This window comes from Aegilops tauschii, chromosome 1, assembly GCF_002575655.3.
Source record: "Aegilops tauschii subsp. strangulata cultivar AL8/78 chromosome 1, Aet v6.0, whole genome shotgun sequence".
NCBI lineage: Eukaryota > Viridiplantae > Streptophyta > Magnoliopsida > Poales > Poaceae > Aegilops > Aegilops tauschii.
The window spans coordinates 506,085,424-506,107,913 of record NC_053035.3 but is presented as its reverse complement, the minus strand read 5'-3'; the positions used below and the strand labels follow the sequence as shown (position 1 = coordinate 506,107,913).

The 22,490-nt window shown below is 44.1% G+C and overlaps 3 protein-coding genes across 3 annotated transcripts; 2 read left to right on the top strand and 1 right to left on the bottom strand.

The window, feature by feature from the left end:
• Positions 1 to 675: 675 nt before the first annotated feature.
• Positions 676 to 10,634, top strand: LOC109754654 (structural maintenance of chromosomes protein 5). The gene is made up of 28 exons (XM_020313569.4): positions 676 to 1,189; positions 1,433 to 1,506; positions 1,589 to 1,738; positions 1,865 to 1,969; positions 2,069 to 2,214; positions 2,615 to 2,726; positions 2,821 to 2,976; positions 3,161 to 3,282; positions 3,350 to 3,494; positions 3,582 to 3,647; positions 4,166 to 4,294; positions 4,688 to 4,786; positions 4,879 to 5,044; positions 5,127 to 5,272; positions 5,366 to 5,429; positions 5,494 to 5,618; positions 5,713 to 5,790; positions 6,116 to 6,188; positions 6,654 to 6,757; positions 7,543 to 7,659; positions 8,260 to 8,337; positions 8,442 to 8,541; positions 8,628 to 8,682; positions 9,391 to 9,439; positions 9,542 to 9,629; positions 9,743 to 9,815; positions 9,935 to 10,038; positions 10,131 to 10,634. The coding sequence occupies exons 1-28, from the start codon at positions 784 to 786 to the stop codon at positions 10,187 to 10,189; spliced, it is 3,189 nt and encodes a 1,062-aa protein (XP_020169158.1). The 5' UTR covers positions 676 to 783; the 3' UTR covers positions 10,190 to 10,634.
• Positions 10,635 to 11,922: 1,288 nt separating this feature from the next.
• Positions 11,923 to 13,772, bottom strand: LOC109754665 (putative RING-H2 finger protein ATL12). Its single transcript, XM_020313577.3, has one exon. It carries the CDS (start codon positions 13,542 to 13,544, stop codon positions 12,240 to 12,242), a length of 1,305 nt encoding a protein of 434 aa, XP_020169166.1. The 5' UTR covers positions 13,545 to 13,772; the 3' UTR covers positions 11,923 to 12,239.
• Positions 13,773 to 15,207: 1,435 nt separating this feature from the next.
• LOC141039227 (uncharacterized) lies at positions 15,208 to 15,920 on the top strand. The gene is made up of 2 exons (XM_073506566.1): positions 15,208 to 15,549; positions 15,663 to 15,920. Exons 1-2 carry the CDS (start codon positions 15,208 to 15,210, stop codon positions 15,918 to 15,920), a joined length of 600 nt encoding a protein of 199 aa, XP_073362667.1.
• Positions 15,921 to 22,490: the final 6,570 nt, after the last annotated feature.

Sequence of the window (22,490 nt, the reverse complement as noted above, 5' to 3'; positions counted from 1 at the left end):
ACGATGATATGTCATAGCTTGAGATGTCAATTGTAACACAATATGGGTAGCCCCAACTTATAGTTTTCATGTTGTGGAGGTGCCATGGGGTGGCTAGCCATTCACAAGAATATGAAGATGAGTGATATATACCATGGAAGATGGAGAGGGGGAGGATGAGGTTGACTGGAGGCCTTGGCGGTGGCAAAATTGGGTTAGAAAAAACCTCTGGAGGATTTGGGTTATTGTGTTGTAGAGGTGCCAGAGGCTCGTTGGCGAAGTCCTGAGGCGAGGAGTTCTTCCACATAGCTGCATTCGCTTGTGGGTCATAAGAGATCATCTCTTAGCTAAGAGATGCTAAGGATCTTTTTTCATGTCATTCTTTTTCGGCTCATCCTACGTGGCATCATTAAGATAACACCATTCATTGTACAAGCCCTAAGTTCCATCTGAAGATTTGGCCAAAGGAAAAAAAATACTTTACAAAAATGGTATTTGGCAGCATGAAAGTAAAACAAATATCTACTAGTTGTGAGGAAGCAAGTATTTGATTTAACTCGAATCAATGCTTATTTTAAGTAATTTTTGTTAATTACTCGATTGTTTTTTTTTGAGGCAAATTACTCTATTGTTGGAGTTGCTTTTATATTCGTGGGCCAAAAACGAAAACGTTGCTTTTATATTTGAGGCGATTGCGCCGCACTCCCAAATTCCCCACCCCGTCCCGCCCAACAAGGAGAGCCCAAACCCCAAAAAAGCCCTAGCTAAGCCAGCCATTCCCCTCCGGCCGCCGACCCGCCGGCGATGGCGCCCGCCCGGGCCGCCAAGCGCCCCAAGCTCGAGCCCTCCACCTCCGCCGCCGGCGCGCCCCATCAGCGGGGCGACGACGACTACGTGCCGGGCAACATCGTGGAGATCGAGCTGTGCAACTTCATGACCTACGACCGCCTCGTCTGCCGCCCCGGCCCGCGCCTCAACCTCGTCGTCGGCCCCAACGGCTCCGGCAAGAGCTCCCTCGTCTGCGCCATCGCCCTCGCCCTCGCCGCCGACCCCGCCATCCTCGGCCGGGCCGCCAGCGTCAGGGCCTTCGTCAAGCGCGGCGAGGAGTCCGGCCACGTCCGCCTCTCACTCCGCTCCCAGGACCAGGGCCGCGACATCGGCATCACCCGCAAGATCGACACCAACAACAAGTCCGAGTGGCTCCTCGACGGTACAAACCCTATCTATCTATCTATCTATCTATCTATCTATCTATCCCCTTCCAGTAGAGATCCCCTTTTGTTGCTGCTTGCTCAACACCATATATAGATAGAGAATTAAAGATTCATCCATTATCTTGTAGGAGTAATAATGTTGCAAGAATTAGATTCCCTCTATTACTACTATTGTTGCTGTTTGCTCAACACAATATACAGAGAATTAGAGATCCATTCCTCCGTTTCCCTTCCTGCAGGCGCCACCGTCCCCAAGAAGGACATCATCGACGTCATCAACAAGTTCAACATCCAAATCAACAACCTCACTCAGGTCTGTGTATCATCCCCCTTTTCTTCATGGATGGAGTAGGCGACTGCATAGCTATACCTGATGACGGTTTCTCTCGATTTAGTTCTTGCCCCAAGATCGTGTGTGCGAGTTCGCAAAGCTCACCCCCATCCAGCTGCTAGAAGAGACAGAGAAGGCCGTGGGCGATCCCAATTTACCTGTTCAGCATCGCCAGCTTATAGAATGGAGCAAGGAGCTCAGGAATCTTCAAGTGGTAAACATCAGTCTTCTATGTTTTCCTCAACATCTCAAGCTTCTCTGGCTTCGTTCATACAGACGGTCTCTTACACACCACTATACCAGCCAATTGATTGACCACCGAGCTTGTGTCCAATTTCAGGCTGTAAAGCAAAAGGAGCAGACCTTGAACAACCTCAAGGCCCTCAACGCCGAACAAGAAAAAGATGTCCAACGTGTCCGCCAAAGAGATAAGCTCCTCAAGAAGGTCCGTTGCATTGTTTCTCTGTGATGAATGCTATCGATATAGCAATTTAATTTCCCATGACATTCTTATAATACCGTTTGTTGGTTGATTTTGCCATAGGCTGAGCTAATGAAGAAGAAGTTGCCCTGGCTCAAATACGACGCCAAGAAGGAGCAATTCCAGAAGGTACAGGAGGAGGAGAAAATTTTCAAGAAGAAAATGGATGATGCAGCCAAGATCTGGCAAGATGCAAAAGCCCCTATCGAGTATGTACCACAGCCAATAGGATACAACTCATGTACTAAATTTCTTCACTTGCCAAATCGCTTTATACATGTTTCTGGAAGTCCCTAGTAGTATTTGCTTCAGTGTTTGCAAGACCTTTTTAATTCGAATGCACACTGTTTTGTTGATCTGTCACTTTTGAACTAGTATTCTTTTAACACTTCTGAAATAATATTCGTTCGTACAGAAAAAAAACTTAACTGGAACTCAATTTCTGGTTACATGGGTGATATATAGCATAATGCTTAATTTTCACATCGTATTTCTGGTTCAGTAATGTTCCTATTTCACGAAGTAACCTTCTGTGTCTTCTTGAGATTCCTAAGATTGAGGTTCCAATTTCTAATGGAATACACATCTTTCTTTACCCTGTTTATGTAGAGGGCTCAAGAAAGAGAAAACGACAATTACTTCAAGTATGAAGAAGATAACCAACCAAATAAATCAAAACACAAACAAACGTCGGGAAGTTACAGACGACGAGATTCAGCTGGTGGGTACTCCCCTTACCCCCCTCCACGCGCTCAAATCAGCTCCTGTGTGCAGTTTGGTCTGTTGTCAATCCTTGACACATTTCGTTGTATCAGAGTGCACGATTGAAAACCACGCTTGATGACATAGAACATCTGAAAAGGCATGAAAAGAATCTGCAACAAAAGATCTCAAAGGCTAAGGAAGGTCTTGCTGCTGCTGAAAGGGAATTTCAAGATCTACAACCATATGAACCACCTAGAGATGAAATGGTTAGTTTTGTCACTTTAGTTTCCACGATCTTTTGCTTTCCATGTTTCCATCTGTACAGCTCTGTTGGCACCTATAACCAACTGGTATCCCATAACCAACTGGTTCCCCATAACCATAGTATCTAGTTCATGAGCAATGGTATGGTATCTACGCCTGTGGCTAAGTTAATTTTTTTTTTTGCAGACACAACTAACAAATGATATTGGACATAAAATTTGTGGCATAAACGATCTGAAACAAAGACGGAAAGAGAAGGAGTGGCAGTTATCACAAGAGAGAGAAAATCTTAGGAAGTGTTCTGACAGGTATCCATCCAGCTTATCAACTACCATCTACACTATCAGTGACATAACTAATGCACGTTCACTACAGGCTGATGCAGATGGAAAGTAAGAACAATAAGCTACTCCAAGCATTGCAAAGAGCTGGTGCTGAAAGAATCAATGAAGCATACTCTTGGGTCCAGAACAACAAAAATATGTTCAGGGGAGAAGTTTATGGGCCTGTTCTCCTTGAGGTTTGTTTAGTTGGTTGTATGCCTACCAACTGCTGCCTTCTCTGCATCCAAGATTCTTATGATGATACTTCCTTTGACTGATTTCAGGTCAATGTTCAGAGTAAAACTCACGCTGGTTACTTGGAAAGCCATGTTCCGAACTATATATGGAGGGTACTAATGCTACGATAATTTTTCATGTTCAGTTGCTAAATCCTGGTGTGCTTGCTACTTATTGTTTTCCTTTACCTTAGCATTTCGACTGAATATACCTCTCAATTCATAATATGTTCGGCTAGCATACCTAGGAGGCACAAAATTGAAGTAATACTTGACAGGACTCAGAAGAGTCCTATCCTATACTTGCATTTTGTGCCTCCTAGGTAGTCATGCTGGGCATATACTATGAACTGGAGGTAGTATAAAGCAAGGAGCCTTTGATCGAGCCGGTGCAGGTTTCTGCCGTTGTGCACATGTCCTGTGAATGATTAATATGCAGTGTAGACTGATTGTCCAGTTACTGAAGATGATTAGTGTCCAATAAGATGACATGCCTGCAAACTTTTTTTAGATATTATTCCTTTGCTTACTGTCTGTATTTCTTTTGCAAATCTTGTCAATTATCTTATTGATTTCCATGTGAAAACATTTTATCTGCAACAAATTAATTGCCATTTCGTTGTGTGTGCCAGTCATTCATTACACAGAATGCTTCCGACCGTGACCTCTTGGTTAGACAACTGAAGCAATATGGTACTCCTATTCTCAACTACACAGGGGGCAATAGCATCATGTGTGAGCCATTGAACATTACCCCAGAGGTCAGCACCTATATGCCAATCAAAATTAGCATTTTAGGGCATCGATGTTTGATACTTATTGTTTCTCTCCTGTTTGTTTTATGAGCGCTATTTTGTTTTGAAATCTTTGTGCGTGTTACAACGTGTTTTACAATGCTTGAAATCTTTGTTTCTTTCTTCCATTACTTTCACCCTCTTCTCTAATTGTTTATGCATGAACAATTCACTTCACCACACAAATTGTCATCTCTCATCTTAGGTACACACTAAATGTGAGGACATCATAGTAAAGTAATCGTCTTTGACTTAATCAACATTGGATCTTTCTTTATTGTTGTGCCCAGTTAAAATGTGCTCAGCAAAAATAAAATCAAGGGGTTAAAATTTCAGTGTCTGTTAATTTCATTTTGGCAGATGAAGCAACTTGGGATCACATCAAGACTTGATCAAGAATTTGATGCTCCTCCTGCTGTAAAAAATGTTTTGATTACTCAGGCTTCAGTGGATCAATCGGTATAACACTGCTTATATCCGGTTCATGAATCTGCACCAAGTTGCAGTGGTTATGACTTTAAAGAATTTGCTTCTTTTTTATGTCCATGCAGTATATAGGTACAAATCAAGCGGATCAAAGCGCAGATGATGTGGTAAAGTTAGGTATTAATGACCTTTGGACTCCACGTAACCATTATCGATGGACCAGATCAAGATATGGTGGCCATTTGTCAGCAAATGTAGATTCAATCTACCCGTCGCGCCTCTTCATGTGTGGTATGTGTTATGATCTCAGCCTTGATAAGTTATTCGATTATATGGTTAACCTATGCCTAATGCTTGTCCGCTTTTCTTGCAGACGTGAATGTTAGTGACATTGAAATGCTTCGATCTGAGAAGGATGAACATACAAGAAATGTTGAGGGCATGGAGGAAGCCTTAAAAGAGCTCCAGAAAGAGCAGAGAAAATTAGAAGATGAAGAGGCAGAATTCCGCAAGAAAAAGGTTTCAAATATTTTAATGTCATTCAATAAATTATATTAAACTATATCCCAGTTGTTTCTGATAATGGTTATCTTTTGGTTGTCATGTTATCAGGAAGCAATTGCTGACAGGGTGAGGCTTGAAAAGAAGAAGCGAGAGGACATACAAAGGCGTATCGGTATGGTATTCTTTTCTCTGTTCTTCTGCATGTAGCTTGTATAATATGTTGTTCTTCTATCTAGATTTGAAAAGAAGAACTCTGGAGGACATATCAAAAGAGGAAGATGTGGAATCCAGCACAAGAAAGCTTACTGATAAGCTAGCTAAGTTAAATGATGATCGATTTCGAGCATTGCTAAAACTCAAGGTTAGCACCTCCTAAGCTAGCTACCGATATTTCATTTATCTTTATCATCATCAAAGACTATGTTCTTACGTCAACTTGATTTTCATCCTCTCAGAATTTACTTGGTGAAGCTGTTGCTCTCAAATGGAGTTATACAGAAAAGAACATGGCTTCTATTGAGCTTGATACAAAGGTATGCTCATTAAGCAGTTACATCTGCAAAATTGAAGTTCTTAGATCGGATGTCCTTACAAATTGTTTCTGTAAGACAATGGTTCGTGCTAGTAGTTTGGTGTTACTTCCATCAACAGTGCACAAACCATAAATAATGGCATAGGAAAATGAAGAGCTCATTCAACAACAATAGATAGATGCTTATATTTATGTTGATCCATGTCTCTAAACATTCTCGTGACATAGAATTATTTGGCCTGGCATCATTAAATGGAAATATTAGAAGTTTTGGATATCCAACTTCTGTGTGTGTTTTCTCTTTGACTGTTGTTTTCATCTCATAGATATGGGAGATGGAAAAGGATGTGAAGAAACACGAAAAGGATGTTCTTAGTGCTTCCAGAGACTATGAAAACTGTGAGTTGTTGCCACAAGCCCACAATCAGTTGCGTATCTTTTTTTTAACAAGCATATTGAAATAATTGTTTGTTGGTAGTCGACACAGTATTAATGGGTAGAGTGACTAAGCTGTTCTTTCTTCCCTTTGTGCGTTAAGATTTTGCCATGCTATGATATCTTTGGGTCTACAGTTTCCAGACACAAGTTTTATGTAATACACACCATGCAATCCATGCTGCATATTCATTGTTTTGTAAGGTTGTGTTACAAAATATCAGTGAATAATTTATATTGAGTTATTATTTTAATTTTCAGCATGATTTTGTGTGTTACTGCCCAATGCAATGTGTTGCTGCTGCACTGCTTGCTGATCAAAATAGATCTCAGCTGAATAGTTGATATTCCTCGACATTGATTGACGAATAGTTTAGCATATGGTACCTTACTGTTTCATAATGGCAGTTTTGTAAATTTTACCATCAGGTAAAAGAATCACTCAAGAGCATAAGCAGCTGGTGCTTAAGGCAAAACAGCATGCAGAGTCAGTATCTATGATCACGGACAACCTTGCAAAAGAGTTTGAGAAGGTATACCCTGAACTAATTTTAATAAACTCTGCTAAAAAGTTATTGTAGTATTTCAATTTTTTTGCAGTAAAAGTTCAACATATAAGTACTCAAATGTATAAATGATGCAAATGAGACATTTGGGAACAGAACAGAACAAAATTGTAGTATCTATGTTTGTTGTAGTTTCATTTTTTATCACAACTATGGCGCCTAGTGAGTTAGGAGGTATAAACTTTTTGATGCAAGAGGTAGAAATCTCTCTACCTATATTAAAAGCATCAAAAGTGTCACAACAAGGTTAAAAAGTGCAGTAGAAACACCAAGTGCGAACACCCTTGAAGACTTCAACCAATGGAGTGTGTATTTTGTCAGTTATTTGAAGTACCTTTTCTTTTGGATTTTGTGCTTCCTGAGAGAGAATGGTCAGAACTCTCTTTGAATCTTACTGTGATACCCGATACTTCACAATAGGGTAATGGGCCAATAGCCTCTCAGCTTCCGACCCATTCACCCAGAGCGTTGCTCTTTTCTTATAATGAAAGAAAGTTCATTTGATCATAGTTCCTTAGAATGCTCCCCCTCTACAAATCCTCATTCTGTGTGCTTGTGAAGAGTTATCTGATGTATTGCTGTTCACGTGTTTGGATTGGTTATGCTGTTTTCCGGTCTAGCTCATCCAGTTTTTCTGTTCATTCTTGGAATCTGCAATATCCTATGTGCTGGTGTTTTCTTGGACCAGATAAACAACTTGTTGTCTTAGCTGTATACATATGCACTTAACCCCCATTTTTTGATGGTTGCAGATGCCGACCACCATAGAGGAATTGGAACTTGCAATACAAGATACTGAATCAGAAGCAAATTCTATGCTATTCCTCAACCAAAACGTTTTGCAGGAGTATCAAAACCGGCAACGTGAGGTACAACAAATCTACCTACCGATGAGTGCATACTTGCCTTTTACTTTTGTTCAGCAGGGAGTATTTCTTTTTCATTGTTTTTGGTTATCGTTAGCAGAGTTTCTTGAAACTTGCTCTAGAGCGTAACTGAGGGAATCAATGGTGGGGTTATGACAGGAGAATTATAGCTTGTGGAGGTTGCTCATGCTAGAGCGATGTTCCCTTGAAGGAATAATTTCCTTTGTAGGCAGAATGTGCCACTATTTGACTGCAGGAAAGAAAGATCTCCCTACGGAATCTACATATTTGTCAGTTGCTATCCTTGTCCTAATATAGTACTACCTCTGTCCCTGAATATAAGACGTTTTTGCAGTTAAATTTGAACTGCAAAAAATGTCTTATATTTAGGGACAGAGGTAGCAGCATAGATAAAGGTAGATTGGAACCTTGTATCAGTACGATCTGATAGATTCAGAGTTTGAGCCGATAGATTCACGCCAAAGAAAATCTCTTCATGTGCCAGATTATAATATGTTCCTTTGAGCTGCTCATCAGTCTGCTTCTTGCCTACTTATACATGGATTATTGCTGACAGAGACATTGCTTATCTCCATTGTGTAGATTGAATCAATATCAACAAAACTGGAAGATGATAAAGCAGAATGTGAGAGGTGCTGCTCTGAAATAGAAACTACAAAGGTTTGAACATTTCATCTGATGACCTATATTGCCGTCACTTCTCAACCTTTTGCGATCTTGTCACTGCCAAGTCCTGACCTGACTTGACTTTGCTGATTTTGTAGGGTAAATGGCTTCCAACTCTCAGAAGTCTTGTTTTAAAAATAAATGACACCTTTAGTCGCAACTTCCAAGAAATGGCTGTTGCTGGAGAAGTTTCACTTGGTATGTATGTCTGATCTGTTTTATGTCGTTGTTTGTACACTTTTGTGTAACACTAAGTGCTGTATCAAAATTTCCTTTCCTGGCAGATGAGCATGGTCTCGATTTTAGTCAATACGGTATTCTTATAAAGGTGAAGTTTAGGTAAGTTTCTTTTCCCATTGAGCGTGCTATTTTATTATTTATTGCAATTGGGCAAAGAATAAGGTCCACCGCTGCACTTTGCTCAAAATTGCACTGTTTCTTGATGCCTGATAGCAACCACACCAGTTAGTTCTTATGTCATCAGTTTACTTAAACCTGTAGTGGGATGGGGTAGCCATGATTAGTTGTACTGCATGATTACTGGGCGTTTTTTATTGCAAATAGCTGATTGTATTCTAGGATGTGTTTAACCATAATCCTGTGATAGGCAGTCTTGAGTTTTACTCCCTCCGTCCCAAAATTCTTGTCTTAAGTTTGTCTAGATATGGATGTACCTAATACTAAAAGGTGACTTGATACATCCGTATTTAGACAAATCTAAGACAAGAATTTTGGGACGGAGGTAGTATTTATTATGAGAAATAACCTGTTGAAATCGATAATGTATCATGTACTTTTTTACAGCCTATTTCTTCTTTCCCGCCCGTTCTTGACTCTCTAGTTCCTAACCTGAGGAGCTCTGGCCAAGTTGATGCGTGGTCCTTGCATGCACTTCCATCATGAGCTGTTTATCTGTTATACTGTTATTAACATCTAGTTGGTCTAGCATATCGGCAATCTATCAAGTGTTGTTTCAGAGAAGAATACTCTTTATTTGCATGGTTTTAATAGGATTGTAAAATTTACTGTGATTGTTATTTTGGTCAGGCAAACTGGTGAGCTGCAGGTGCTAAGTGCTCATCACCAATCTGGAGGGGTATGGATAAACGCTGTCTGTCTCAGATGTGTATTGTGTTTGCACCTATCTCTGGTGTGTGTTGTTATAGTTGCTATTTATTTTCATGTGATTTGTTTGTAGGAGCGGTCAGTTTCCACGATCCTGTATCTTGTATCGCTCCAAGACCTCACCAACTGCCCATTTCGGGTTGTTGATGAGATAAACCAAGGCAAGCAGACTTTTGTTTTACCATGTGCAGTGCTAGTCAACATTGTTAGACCTGCAGGAATGAATGAAGGATGCAGTGGCTTACTTGTTCACCCCCAAAAAACATGCATGCAGGAATGGATCCTGTAAACGAGAGGAAGATGTTCCAGCAGCTTGTGAGGGCGGCGAGCCAACTCAACACACCACAGTAAGTCTTGCGCAACAAACAGTTTGACCGACCTTGGATCTGCTGGGGTGTGCTTGCTTTCCTTGTAAACCTGGTGGGTCGGTATGGTTCATCGAATGTGGGTGCTGCTGTGTGTGTAGGTGCTTCCTGCTGACGCCCAAGTTGCTGCCTGATTTGGAATATAGCGACGCGTGCAGCATCTTGAACATCATGAACGGTCCCTGGATTGAGAAACCAGCCAATGGTAATGTGTCTGACTTAAGAGTTTTTTGTTTATAGTGGATAGTTGACTTGTCCTTGCCATTTTGGAAGCTGACGACTGCCTTTGGAATGCAGCTTGGCGCGGGGGAGATAGTTGGAGAAGCGTCATGGGGTTGGCTGGGAGCGGGAATTGAGTCTCCTCTCGTGATGGATGATCCACTTGAAATGCAGCTTGGCTGGCTGCTGCTGCTTTTGGGATGTAAATATAGGTAGCTAGCCACTATTGAAGATGATAAAGCAGAATGTGGGTGCTGCTGTGTGTTTAGGGTTTAGTAGGAGGCGTGGAGCGGATAATGGCTTAGCTGATTGCATAGCTTTATTATTATGATTATCCAGAAGAATCGGAGTAGATGCAAACTACTCCCTCTGTAAATTAATATAAGAGCGTTTAGATTAGTGATTCAGTTGAGTATACTACAGTACTATTTATCAGCAAGCAGTTAGTAATTGGGCCGGTGTGAATAGTTAAAAGTAGGGGGCTCGGCTGGAGCAGGTAACGATGATGATGATGTATCTAAGACTAGACTATTACGTATCCTTTTGATTGACAAGTTGTACTAGTAACTAGTTTGAGTTTGAGTTTGACTCTTGCTCTCTTGTGCCAAGAATTAGATTATAAGAAGAATTAGATTGCAAAGGATACGAGCCAGGCTGGCTAGTACTCCCTCCGTAAAGAAGTGTGATCTGAACGCTGTTATATTTCCGTAAATTTTACAGTGCTGATGCTCGCTGTTTCTCTCTGTTGGGCGTTCGTCATGACAAACTGAAACTGGGTATGTACAGTATGCTCTTGTGTTTGTTTTAGGGTTTATAGTAAATTATAAATACAAACACTAATATAAATTGTCATACGTCGACGACTGACTGACAGCTACTCTCTTGGGACTATTTATTTATTTATTTTACACACACAAATATAAAAGAGAGAGAGAGAGTAGAAGAGAGCAGTTGTGTGCTACGTCTAGTTGGCTAGTGACATTTTAGATTTATTATTATTCCGTTTGCTTCAACCTAGTAGGTATCGCTGACCTCACTACAACTGGGTAGGCAGTAATTCAAAGCAAAGATGATGTTTGGTTTGATGTCTCAACGCAGGCTTGCAACTAGCCTTTCTTTAGTTTTGTCTTGTGCTACATATATGGATGGATGGATTCTTTCTTTCTTTCTTTCTTGTATCTAGATAGATATATTTGCATATACATACATACATACAACCACATTGGTTTGGTTTGGTTTGGTTTGGTTTGGTTGACCTCATCACCATTATGCAATCCAATTCAAGTACACACGGATGTATAAATATATACCTATGTATGTAATGTGGCGGCCGGGAAGGAGATGTAGTATATTCTATCTGTCTTGTCAGCATATCTATCTATCTAGTAATATCTGATGCATGAACGCATTATTATTCATGTCCAGCTCCAGCTCCAGCTCCAGGCAGCCATTGATCAAGCTCCAACTGCAACGGTGGTTGAGCAAGCTGATTAGTATTTTGTTTGAATAACCAAGTTGAATTATTTGATCCTCAAGCATTGCAATTAACTAGTCCCTATTTGTAATCTTGCTGTTTGTGCATACACACATACTACATGCTAACTCTAGCAGCCAACCACATGCAGGCATGCTAATTCTCAGCCAGACTCACATGTTGGCCGGTCTAATATACTATTTCTCATAGTCATGTCATGGCTCAGAGGTGAGAGGTGCATCCAAATAATATACCTACGTTTATGTATGTATGTATGTATGTAACATGTAGCAGGAGCAGTTAGACCTGGCTACCAATTATTGCATAATTGGCTCCTCACATGATTTTGCTGTCAGATTAAAATCATTACAGTATGCACAATTGTATTGTAGTACATACATACAACAATAATTGGCTAGTAAATTTTTGTGGCATTTCAGTATAATAATTGGCTAGTAATTCCATGCATGTGTGCTAGCTACCTAGCCTATGCACAATTGTATCGTACTCCTACATACATACAACAATACACGCATACATGTGCAACATCAGATCACCATCTTCTTCTCGTCGTCAAAGCAAGGACTTGTCTCTCAAAACATTTTTGTCATCTGCTTGCCTTCCTTGAGCACCGGATTGATTTAACCGTTGACTGACTCACTGATTGATTGACAGCGCCCGCCGTAGTTTCTCTTCTTCACATTATTACATTATTACACACGGAGGCGGAGGCGGTCGGCGGCGTTGACGTCCTCCTCCCTGCTCCTGGCCGCGAACCACCGCGCCGTCCGCCGCGCGATGGGCACCCACCGGTGCCGCGCCCTCTCCTCCTCCTCCGTCGCCCTTACCGCCACCCGAGGCAGCCGCACGATCTCCGACATGGACCGCACGCCCGACGACACCAGCCTCGACGCCGCGCGCACCGACGATGGCTCCACCGCCTCCGACCCGCCGCACCCTCCCAGGCTGGGCCCTGTCTTGCTGCCGCTCCCCACCTCCACGTCCAGCAGCCGCTTCTTCTCAATCTCAATGGACATGCGGGCGCCGTCGTCATCGTCTCGGCCCGGCTTTCGAGGTTGCTCCTCCTCGTCGTGCTCGTCTCCCACGAAGATAATGTCGTCGTCGGGGTAGGGGTACGGGTAGGGGAAGCGGCCGCTGGAGACGGAGCGCAGCATCTCGGTGTCCAGCGCGATGAGGTCCGCCGAGTTGAGGTCGCTCCACCGGCTCTTGAACACGCTGTCAGACACCACGATGCGGTGCCGGTGCCGGTCCAGCTCCACCTTGTTACAAGAATCATCGGCAGCACCGGCATCATCATCACCGAAGCGCGCCGACGGCACGCGCTCGACAAAGATGCCGGCGAGGAGGTCGCGGCCGGACCCTGCTGACGACGGCACTGCCGCACCGACAGTAGCGTCGTCGCCTGCTGCGCCGAAGACGAATCGCGCGCTGGCGGCGGCGTACTTGAGGCCGAGGTCGGCGTCGTCGGGGTGGACGCGGGCGCGGCAGAGCGGGCAGCTGGCGCTGGAGTGCAGCCAGCGGTCGACGCAGTCGAGGTGGAAGGCGTGGCGGCAGCGCGGGAGCAGGCGGAGCAGGTCGGCGTCGTCGAAGCGGGCCAGGCACACGGCGCACTCCAGCCCCTGCCGCGCCCCGCGCAGCGCCGCGAACCGGAAGAAGGGCAGCGACTCGATCACCGCCTTGCCCACGCCGGCGCCCGCCTCCTCCAAGGCCGCCGCGGCCTCTGCCGTTGTTGCAGGTGGGCGGGACGGGCTGGCGGTGGTGGCGGGGAGGAGTGGCGTGTTGGCGGGGTGGCAGAACTTGGCGTACATGAGGAGGAGGAAGGTGAGGGAGAAGATCATGGTGAAGATGCCCACCACGATGGCCACGCTCGGCCGGAACGACACCTTCACGCCCGCCCCAGGCGGCGTCTCCTCCTCCGCCGGCCGCGCAGGCGCCTGCGCGTGCGCCCGTGCGGCGATCGTGGCGCAGAGCAGCAGGAGCAGCAGGGTTTTCGCCATGGCCACGTACGATCGGTCGAACGGTCGACGGCAGAGCGATGATCGATGGCGGGTGTATGTGGTCGCCCAGGTCACTAGTCACTACCGTGGAGTTGACCGCGCCATGGAAATGGAAATGAAACGCAGGAGAGGTGGGAGTGGAACCGACGATGATGATGAGAGAAGAAGACGAGAGAGAGGAAGAAGTAGCCGCCCGCTGAGGTCGTCGATCACAAATTGAAGTGGGGTTCGGTTTGGTTGCTTGTCTTGTTCCCTCTGTGCCTACTCCTACGTGCTTGCTTATATCATCAACATTGCCAGGCCACTGACTTCCTCCTCTACGTGGTGGGTCCCATCCAGCTCTTTTATTTCCATATTGAAAGTCGCCGTCTTCTTCTTCTTCTTCATCGGACCGCCGGATCATACATACGCAAGGCCGGCCACATATATGATTTGATGTCGCCTGTCATTTTTCTTCTTCAGTTTTTTTTTTGTCACGACAAGTACCTATCGATGGTGTATATATGAGCTATATCATTTTTCTTCTTCTGATGAACATAGGTTTTATTGACTTTTGACGTCGCATCGAGGCCATGTAACCGTAAAGAATCCACACTCAGCTAGCCTGTGCATAATGAGATGCGCACAACTCATATTGACTCACGCAAACATTTTGACCAACGGTTTGACAAAATAAAGGAAAAGCCAGTTCAACAAGACATGCCCGGTAAACAAATCCTCCTTGCTTCTATTTCTACTTTGTGCTCCAGTGGATGTAATACTGGGAATCAACTACGTAGTACAGAGCCAATATAAGTATGCACGTGTGTTTGATCTCTGAGTCTCATGCATGATGACTTGTTGTGGCTGCATGCGTTGTCCAGATGCAGAAGCCGGGGCCATCTTTTTTTATATATAAATGTATAATGACTTGTGTTCATGTCTTGTATTGCCTCTGTAAACAGATATAAAAGCATTTAGATCACTAAAGTAGTGATCTAAATACTCGTACATTTCTTTACAGAGGGAGTATTAGGTATTTTCTCACGCGTGCATGCCTGGTGTCCAAAAGTTTAAATTTTACTAGCAAATGGATGCATGTACAGACTCCCATGTGACTGATAAAAGAGATGTTGTGCAAACTACAAGTTAATAACTTCAACCAGAGCAGAGTGGCAACCAACAAACCAATCCAATTGCAATATGTGTGCTCCCATGGTTGCAATTACTCAAGATGCAACTTGGATAAAAAAATGTTGACGTGGAGTCGAAACACTCGCAACAGATGCTCAAAACAACCGTCAAACTACTATATCGATGTATGTTGCTTAATTGGCACCTTCGGAAGGAAAAAAGCGCTATGACCCCTAGAAAAAAGAGCCCCGTGTTAGAATAAGTTGTATAGGGATAGGAGATTAGTTTGAATTGTAATCTATCCTTCTATCCCTTCTTCTGTTATTCCCCCTGTAACCGATGAGATCGATCTCTCTTCTCTCAATCGATCTCATCTTCCTTGTAAGCCACGGCAAACTCTCGATATAATACAATGCGGCCCAGATGAAAGGTGGTTCTACGCTTCCCAACTTGTTTTACATGGTAACAGAGCCTCTTCGTCATTAGATCAGAAAGAGATCGCATCTAGCTACCTTCCGCGACTGAAAACATGTCCACCATCTCCGCCGCCATGACGCCCAACACCATGGGTGCGGTCACCACCACCTCATCCTCCGCTTTTGCCTCATCCTCCACCTCCACCAACTCCTCCCTCCTCGGATCGCCACCCCAAGAGAAGCTGACGAGGGGAAACTTCCTGCTATGGAAGGCTATCGTGTTGCCCCAGATCAAGGGCGCGCAGAGGGAGCACCACCTTGACGAGAAGAGCCTGGCACTGCCGACCACCCTCACCATTACCAAGGATGGCAAAGAAGAACAGGTGGTCAACTTTGCAAGATCCCTCTGGTATGCACAGCAACAACAACTCCAAGGATACTTGATGGGTTCACTTTCCCGCGACATCCTTCCACAGGTCGCCACACGCTCCAAACGTCGGCCGAAGTATGGCATGCCATCCATGCCATGTTTGCTGCTCAAAGCCAAGCTCAATCGATCAACACCCGTATCGAGCTCACGAATCTTCAGAAAGGTAACATGACCATGGCTGAATATCTTGGAAAAATTAAAAGCCTCACCGATGAAGTGGCTTCCATCGCCACCGCGCTCTCTGATCCGGAGATCGTGTCCAAGATCCTTGCCGGGCTGGACATGGAGTACAACCTTGTTGTCTTGGCTCTTGCTGCTCGGGTGGAACCGATCACAGTTCAGGAGCTGTATAGCCATCTCTTGAGCTTTGACGCCTGCCTCAGTCTCCTCCACGGCGCCAACTCTGCCTCCCGTTGACGCGGCCGTGGGCGCGGTCACCAGGGGCAACGCAGCAGTGGGCGCGGGCGCGACAACAATCTCCAGAGCGATGGTGGCTACAACAACACCGGTGGCGGCAGCGACTACAACAACAGGGCAATGGTTTTTTTGACAGATTCTGTGTAATGTGTAATTCTGCCTGTCATGAAGACTGAGCCCACCTTTTCTTTGCATGCAACTTCAGTCAACGGGTTTGGAATTACCTTGGCATTTCATGGATTCTTCAACCAAACCAGACTACTTATGAGATGGCTTTATCTGCTAGGAAGGATTTTGGTTTTCCTTTTTTCACAGAGGTGGTCTTCACTGCCACATGGAATATTTGGACTCAAAGGAATTGGAAGATCTTCAGAAATGAGCTGCCTCTTTAGATCCTGGAGGAGAAATTTTGTCCATGACATTTCTCTCTTAGCTCATAGAATCAAATGTAAATATAGGAATAGCCTAACATCCTGGATAGCTGCCCTCCCATAGTTACTCTTTGTAAGTATCTTCTTTGTTTCTTTTACTTGTAATTTGTAACCTTGTAACTTCTCTGGTTCTTTTTTAATAAAGAACTGTGAGGCTGTTGCCTTGCAGTATATAGTTAAAAAAACAGGGCAGGGGGTGGCGGCTTCAACAACAACAACAACCGCCGTCCCTCTTCCTCCCGTGCGCGTCCTCGATGCCAGCTCTGCAAGAAGGCGGGCCATGAAGTCATGGACTGCTGAAAGTGAAATCACGCCCTTAATCTTATTTTGATGTTGATGACAACATGCATATAGGGGACTAATCATGTTTATCAAGTATATCTCAGGATTAAGTCTCAAGGGCCGTGTGTGGATCATGACTACAGACAAATATATATCACTCAAGAGCGGAGATACAAGACAATAGCTTTGGCTCTTTTTCGGTTTGTTCTTGAGTATAAGGATCCCGCACTATTAAGAGGGGATCATCGGATTTCGTGAGACTTGCTCAAAACCCACAAAGTATCCTCTCACAACATCTCTGTTTCATCTCTAGTTCTTCCACTACTTTGTGCACAAAATCTGTTGTGAACCTAAGCTAGTGTACTCTGTTATCACCGGACGTCCGGAATTCTACGGACGTTCGACCCCTCACAGCCGACCGGCATCTGGCTGTCTCCGGATGTCTGGTGCATCTTCATAGAAAGAAAATAGCGGATATCCAGTCCTCTCCGGACGACCGGTCACCGGATGTCCATTTCTCTCCGGAAATCTGGTACATCCTCAGTAGAATACTTTTAACGGATTTCCGGTCCTCACCGGACGACCGGTCACTGGACGACCGGCTCTTTCCGGACGTCCGGTGGCTGTGTGTCTCGTGCTACTTCGTGGCCTGGTGGATTCCCAGCGACCGGACGACCGGCGGCCTGTTCGGACGTCCGATCCAATCTGTGCCACCGGACGTCCGACAACTAAAGTACGTTAAGTGGCTCAACGGTCAGTTTTTACACTACTACTATATATAGCCTTCTCCCTCCACGGGATAAGGCTGACCATTCACTTTGAGCTTCCAAGAACACGTTTCACTCTCTCTCTCTTGATCCCCTACACCAAATCCTAGATCCCCAAGGGATTTGGGAACATTTAAGAGAAGTTCTCCAATCAAGTGATAGATCCACTCCTTCCCCTTCTTCTCACCAAAGGAATTCGTGATTTGAGCAAGTTCTTGAGCTTTTCCCATCGTTCTTGTAACTCTTGGAGGTTGGAGACTCCTATGCGGTAGGAGTCATTCGGAGAGGAATCGATCATTGTGATTACCCCCCGAAAAGTTTGTGAGGGTTTGGAGATCACCCAAGGTCTACCACTAGTGGTTGAGAAACGCCTTCGTGGTGTTGTCTCAAAGGGAGAATAGGGTGAGCCTTCATGGCGTTGGTGTGCTTTCATGGTAACATCCACCTCTCTAACGGTGACGTAGCTTCCCTCCAAGGTAGTGAACATCGGCATAAATCCTCGTCTCTCGGAGTTGCGGTTATTCCTAACCCTAACTCTCTACTTGGGTTACTTGTCTCTTAGTCCTTACTTATATCATATTGTGCTTGCTTACTCATATAGTTGAATTACTTGTTTACCTTGCTTAGCTCTTAGCATCATACTTGCAATTGTTAGGCACACTTTCATATTACACATTATTGCCTAAAATTGCTAAGTAATAATTAAAATTTGTAATTGTACCTATTCACCCCCTCTAGGTCCATCTCGATCCTTTCAATTGGTATCAGAGCCTCGTGCTATATTCTTTTGGCTTAACCGCCCTAGAGCGAGATGAACCCCGATGGGACTCCCCTTGTTGCGGATCTAAAGAGTACGGGCACGGCTTCCACGGAAGTCAAGTCCTTCACTTCCGAGGATCTAGAACGGGCGCTTGCTAAGCAAAAGGAGGAGCATGATGCTTCTCTTGAGGCCTTGGTCCAAATGAGACTAGCCACACTAACCACGATGCTTGCACCACTTTCTGGTGGTGTGGCCTCGAATCCAGCTGTGCCTACTCCTTCACTTGGTCAACAACCTCCTAGTAATGAACACTCCAGTGTTCCTTAGCTTTATGCAAGACCTCAAATAGAGAAACCAAAGTATAACCCTCAAGGCAAACCTCCTTTACTTGATGACACTATCGATTTTGCTTTGTGGAGAGTTGCTATGCAGGATCATCTTCGATATGGAAATGATGAGATGTTGGAAATCTTGGCGTATGGCTACCAAGCTGTTGACCCAAAGAATCTTACTCCAAGAGAGGTATATGACAAGAATATCAACGACACAACAACCATGTGCATAAGGAGATGTATGACTGACAAGCAAAGGAGACCATACATACATATCACAAGTGCCAAGGAATTATGGATATCATTGTGAGGACCAAGACCGGTACCTCCACTCTCCGGCTTGCTCAGTATGAAATTGCCAAGGGTCAATTGCAAAACTTTTGTATGCAGAAAGGTGAATCTCCTAATCAACTCCTTGAGCGTCTCATGACTCTCACCACTGACATCGAGTCTTGTGAGTGTGACAAGACACAAGATGGATTCAACTTGACTAAGCGATTTCTCGTGGACAAGTTGCTTCATGCTCTTGCTCCATATCATCATCAAATGGTGTGAGACATAAGACAACACCATGGATTCAAGGAAATGACTTCGGATGACATCATATCCACCTTCCAACTATTTGAAGAGTCAAAGGCAAATGCTACAAAACATCTTGCCATGCATGGTACCTCAACATCAAAAATCAATCTTGCATTGAAGGCCAAGCATGTATATGAAGAAGAGGAAGATGATGAGGATGAAGATGTGATGAGATTGACTTCGATGAGAGTCCTTCATATGAAGACATTGCTCTCTTTGTCAAGAAGTTAGCGCGGGAAAATTCAAGGGAAGATTCCAGAAGAAGAAAGTGAGAAAATGCTACAACTGTGAAGAAACCAACCACTTCTCCAACGATTGCCCTTATGAGAAGAGAGAAGATAAACCAAGGTTTCCCAAGAAGAAGTTGCCAAATCCTTTGAACTCCAAGCTCAAGAAGAGAGATGGGAAAGCAATGGTTGCTCATGAAGAATCCGATCCGGATGATGTTAGTCGTGTTGCCGGAGTAGCCCAAGATTCTCAAAACACTTTGAGGCTAGTCAACAAGAGTGGTGATGTTGTCACCTACAACTACATGAAAGACTACAAGGGCAACACTCACAAGTGCCTAATGGCAAAGGCTATGGTAGAAGATGGAGAGGATCAAAACTCTCCTGACAAGGTCAAGGTAACCCCACGATCAAACCCTCCTCTTTTCACTCCTTCTACTCCTAGTGATGAGTATCTTGATGCGGAGGATAATTATGATGATAATGATATAGATGACCCCATGTTTGCTAAATTAAATAAGGTCATGTGCTCCCTCAAAGGAAAGAAGCTCACTATGTTTCGTATGCTTATGGAGATGGTGGGTAAGCACACCGTCACCATTAAGGAACTCGAAACCCTCGTAACCAAGGAAAAGGAAAAATATGAAATCCTTGAGCGGAAAGTCCAATACGAGGAAGCACGAAATGATGAACTATGCTTGAAAATTGGTGCAAACATTGATGATCATGCTATAGAGCTTGCCTCCTTGAAAAAGGCTAAGGACTCTTGCGAAGAGTTGATGAAGGATAAAAGTAAGCTTGTGAAGTCTCATGCATCTCTCTCTAAGGATTGTGAGCTTCTATCTGTGTCTCTCAAGATGAAGGAAGAAGAGCTCACCCTTCTTACAAAGAGTTTTGGGACGCTCAAGCTTACTTATCTTAAAACTCTAGCTAAGGCTCACTCTTCCCCTATTATCAATGTTGATGCTTGTACTACTAACTCTAGTAGTGACCTAGCATCTATTCTTGAGGAGAATCACTTTCTCAAGGCTCAAATCGAGAAAGGTCTCATGACATGTGCTCAAGGACAAAAGAACCTTAATGAGGTATTGAGCCAACACAATGAGGTGTTTGCCAAAGAGGGTCTCGGATTTGAGTCAAGCATAAGCAAGAACAAGACGTCTTCTCAAAAGTGCACCACCCCTCTAAAAGAAACATTTGTACGAGAAGGGCACAAGGAGAAAGGTAAGGTTGTCAGTGGGAAGGCCACAAGGGGCATGCCCACTCTCAACAAACCAAAAGAGTTCATGTCTCCATCCTATGTACTTCGTAAGACTAAGGATGGAGAAGTTTATGCAAAATTTGTTGGTCCTCGAAATGCATTCCGGTTCTATGCTATTTGGGTCCCTAAGACCCTTGTGACTAACTTGAGAGGTCCCATTGCAAAATGGGTGCCTCTAACCAAGTCATAATTGTGTGTAGGTTGCTTTCTCTGGTGGAGTAAAATGGGTGATCGATAGTGGATGTACCAATCATATGACCGGAGATAGCAAATTGCTCTACGATTTCATGGAAGCTATTCAACCATTTATGAGCATTATGTTTGGTGGAGGATCAAAAGGACAAGTACTCGGGTTGGGCAAGGTGGCTATCACAAATGACATGTCTCTTGCAAATGTCATGCTTGTTCAATCCCTTAAATATCATTTGCTTTCTGGTCGCCAATTGGCTTCTATTGGTTATGATACACTCTTTGGACTAACGGATGTGAAAGTCTTTAAGAGAGATACTCTCGAAGTGGCCTTTGTTGGAGAGTTGGATGGCAACCTTTACACGGTTGATTTCTCGAAAGAGAGCACATTCCATGCAACTTGTCTAATGGCCAAGGCCGACAAGGGGTGGCTATGGCATCGCCGGCTAGCCCATGTCGGCATGAGAAATCTTCAAGATCTCTTAAAGGGTAATCACATCCTTGGACTAACCAATGTCTATTTTGAGAAAGATCATGTGTAGTGCATGCATAGCCGGGAAGCAACATCAATCAAAGCACCCACCCAAGAATATCGTGTCTACTTCAAGGCCTTTGGAGCTCCTTCATGTGGATCTTTTTGGTCCTCCTTCATGGGATAGTCTTGGTGGGAAAAAGTATGGACTTGTCATTGTTGATGATTACTCAAGATATACATGGGTGTTTTTCCTCAAGTCCAAGGACGAGACGAAGATACCTTCATTGATTTTGCCAAGCAAGCACAACGCAAGTTTGACAAAGAAATCTTGGCAATAAGAAGTGATAATGGCTCCGAGTTCAAGAACTATACATTGGAAGAATTTCTTAGTGATGAAGGGATTGAGCATCAATATTCAGCTCCATACACTCCTTAGCAAAATGGTGTAGCCGAAAGGAAGAACCGTACACTTGTGGATATGGCAAGGTCCATGTTGGATGAATAGGAGTCGCCACATAGTTTTTGGGCCGAGGCTGTCAACACTGCATGCCATGCATCAAATCGGCTCTTCCTCCGCACAATATTGGAAAAGAATCCATATGAGCTCCTAACTGGGAACAAGCCAAATGTCAAGTACTTTCGTGTATTTGGGTGCAAATGTTTCGTCCTCAACAAAAGGGAAAGGTTAGGAAAATTTCAATCCAAAACAATTGAGGGCATATTTGTTGGCTATGGATCAAACTCTCACGCCTATAAAGTCTACAACAAATCCAATGGATGTGTTGTAGAAACTTGTGACGTGGTGTTTGATGAATTTAATGGCTCCCATGGGGAGCAAGTTGATCTAAGTGATGTAGGTGATGAAGATTCTTCTCAAGATATTTCGACCATGGGTGTTGGTGCACTTCTTCCAATGGAACAAGAACCTCATGATGAAGAAGAAGAAGATGGAAGCTTCACACATCATCAAACTACTTCAACACCCATACCAGCACAAGCTCCTGTTGCTAAACCGATGCCCTTAGTTCAAGTACAAGAAGATGATCAAGTACCTCTACATGATAATTTTCAGGAACAAGATCATCATCAAGGGCAAGAACAAGAAAGTGCAATCATTGATGATGAACCTCAACAAATGCAATATGAAGAAGAAGATCTTCCACCACACATTAATGATCCATATGTTGAGGACGTGGATGATGGACATGAAGTTGAAGCTCGTGAAACCCTAACCTCCATCATGCCTCGAGTGGCCGGTTGTGTT

Excerpts from the sequence above, each read along its gene's own strand:
- LOC109754654 (XM_020313569.4), top strand. The coding sequence starts at position 784 with ATGGCGCCCGCCCGGGCCGCCAAGCGCCCCAAGCTCGAGCCCTCCACC. Across the intron at positions 5,619-5,712 it reads GAGCATTGCTAAAACTCAAG|AATTTACTTGGTGAAGCTGT; the intron begins GTTAGCACCTCC and ends TCATCCTCTCAG. Across the intron at positions 7,660-8,259 it reads ATCAAAACCGGCAACGTGAG|ATTGAATCAATATCAACAAA; the intron begins GTACAACAAATC and ends TCCATTGTGTAG.
- LOC109754665 (XM_020313577.3), bottom strand. The coding sequence starts at position 13,544 with ATGGCGAAAACCCTGCTGCTCCTGCTGCTCTGCGCCACGATCGCCGCA.
- LOC141039227 (XM_073506566.1), top strand. The coding sequence starts at position 15,208 with ATGACGCCCAACACCATGGGTGCGGTCACCACCACCTCATCCTCCGCT. Across the intron at positions 15,550-15,662 it reads CCCGCGACATCCTTCCACAG|AAAGGTAACATGACCATGGC; the intron begins GTCGCCACACGC and ends ACGAATCTTCAG.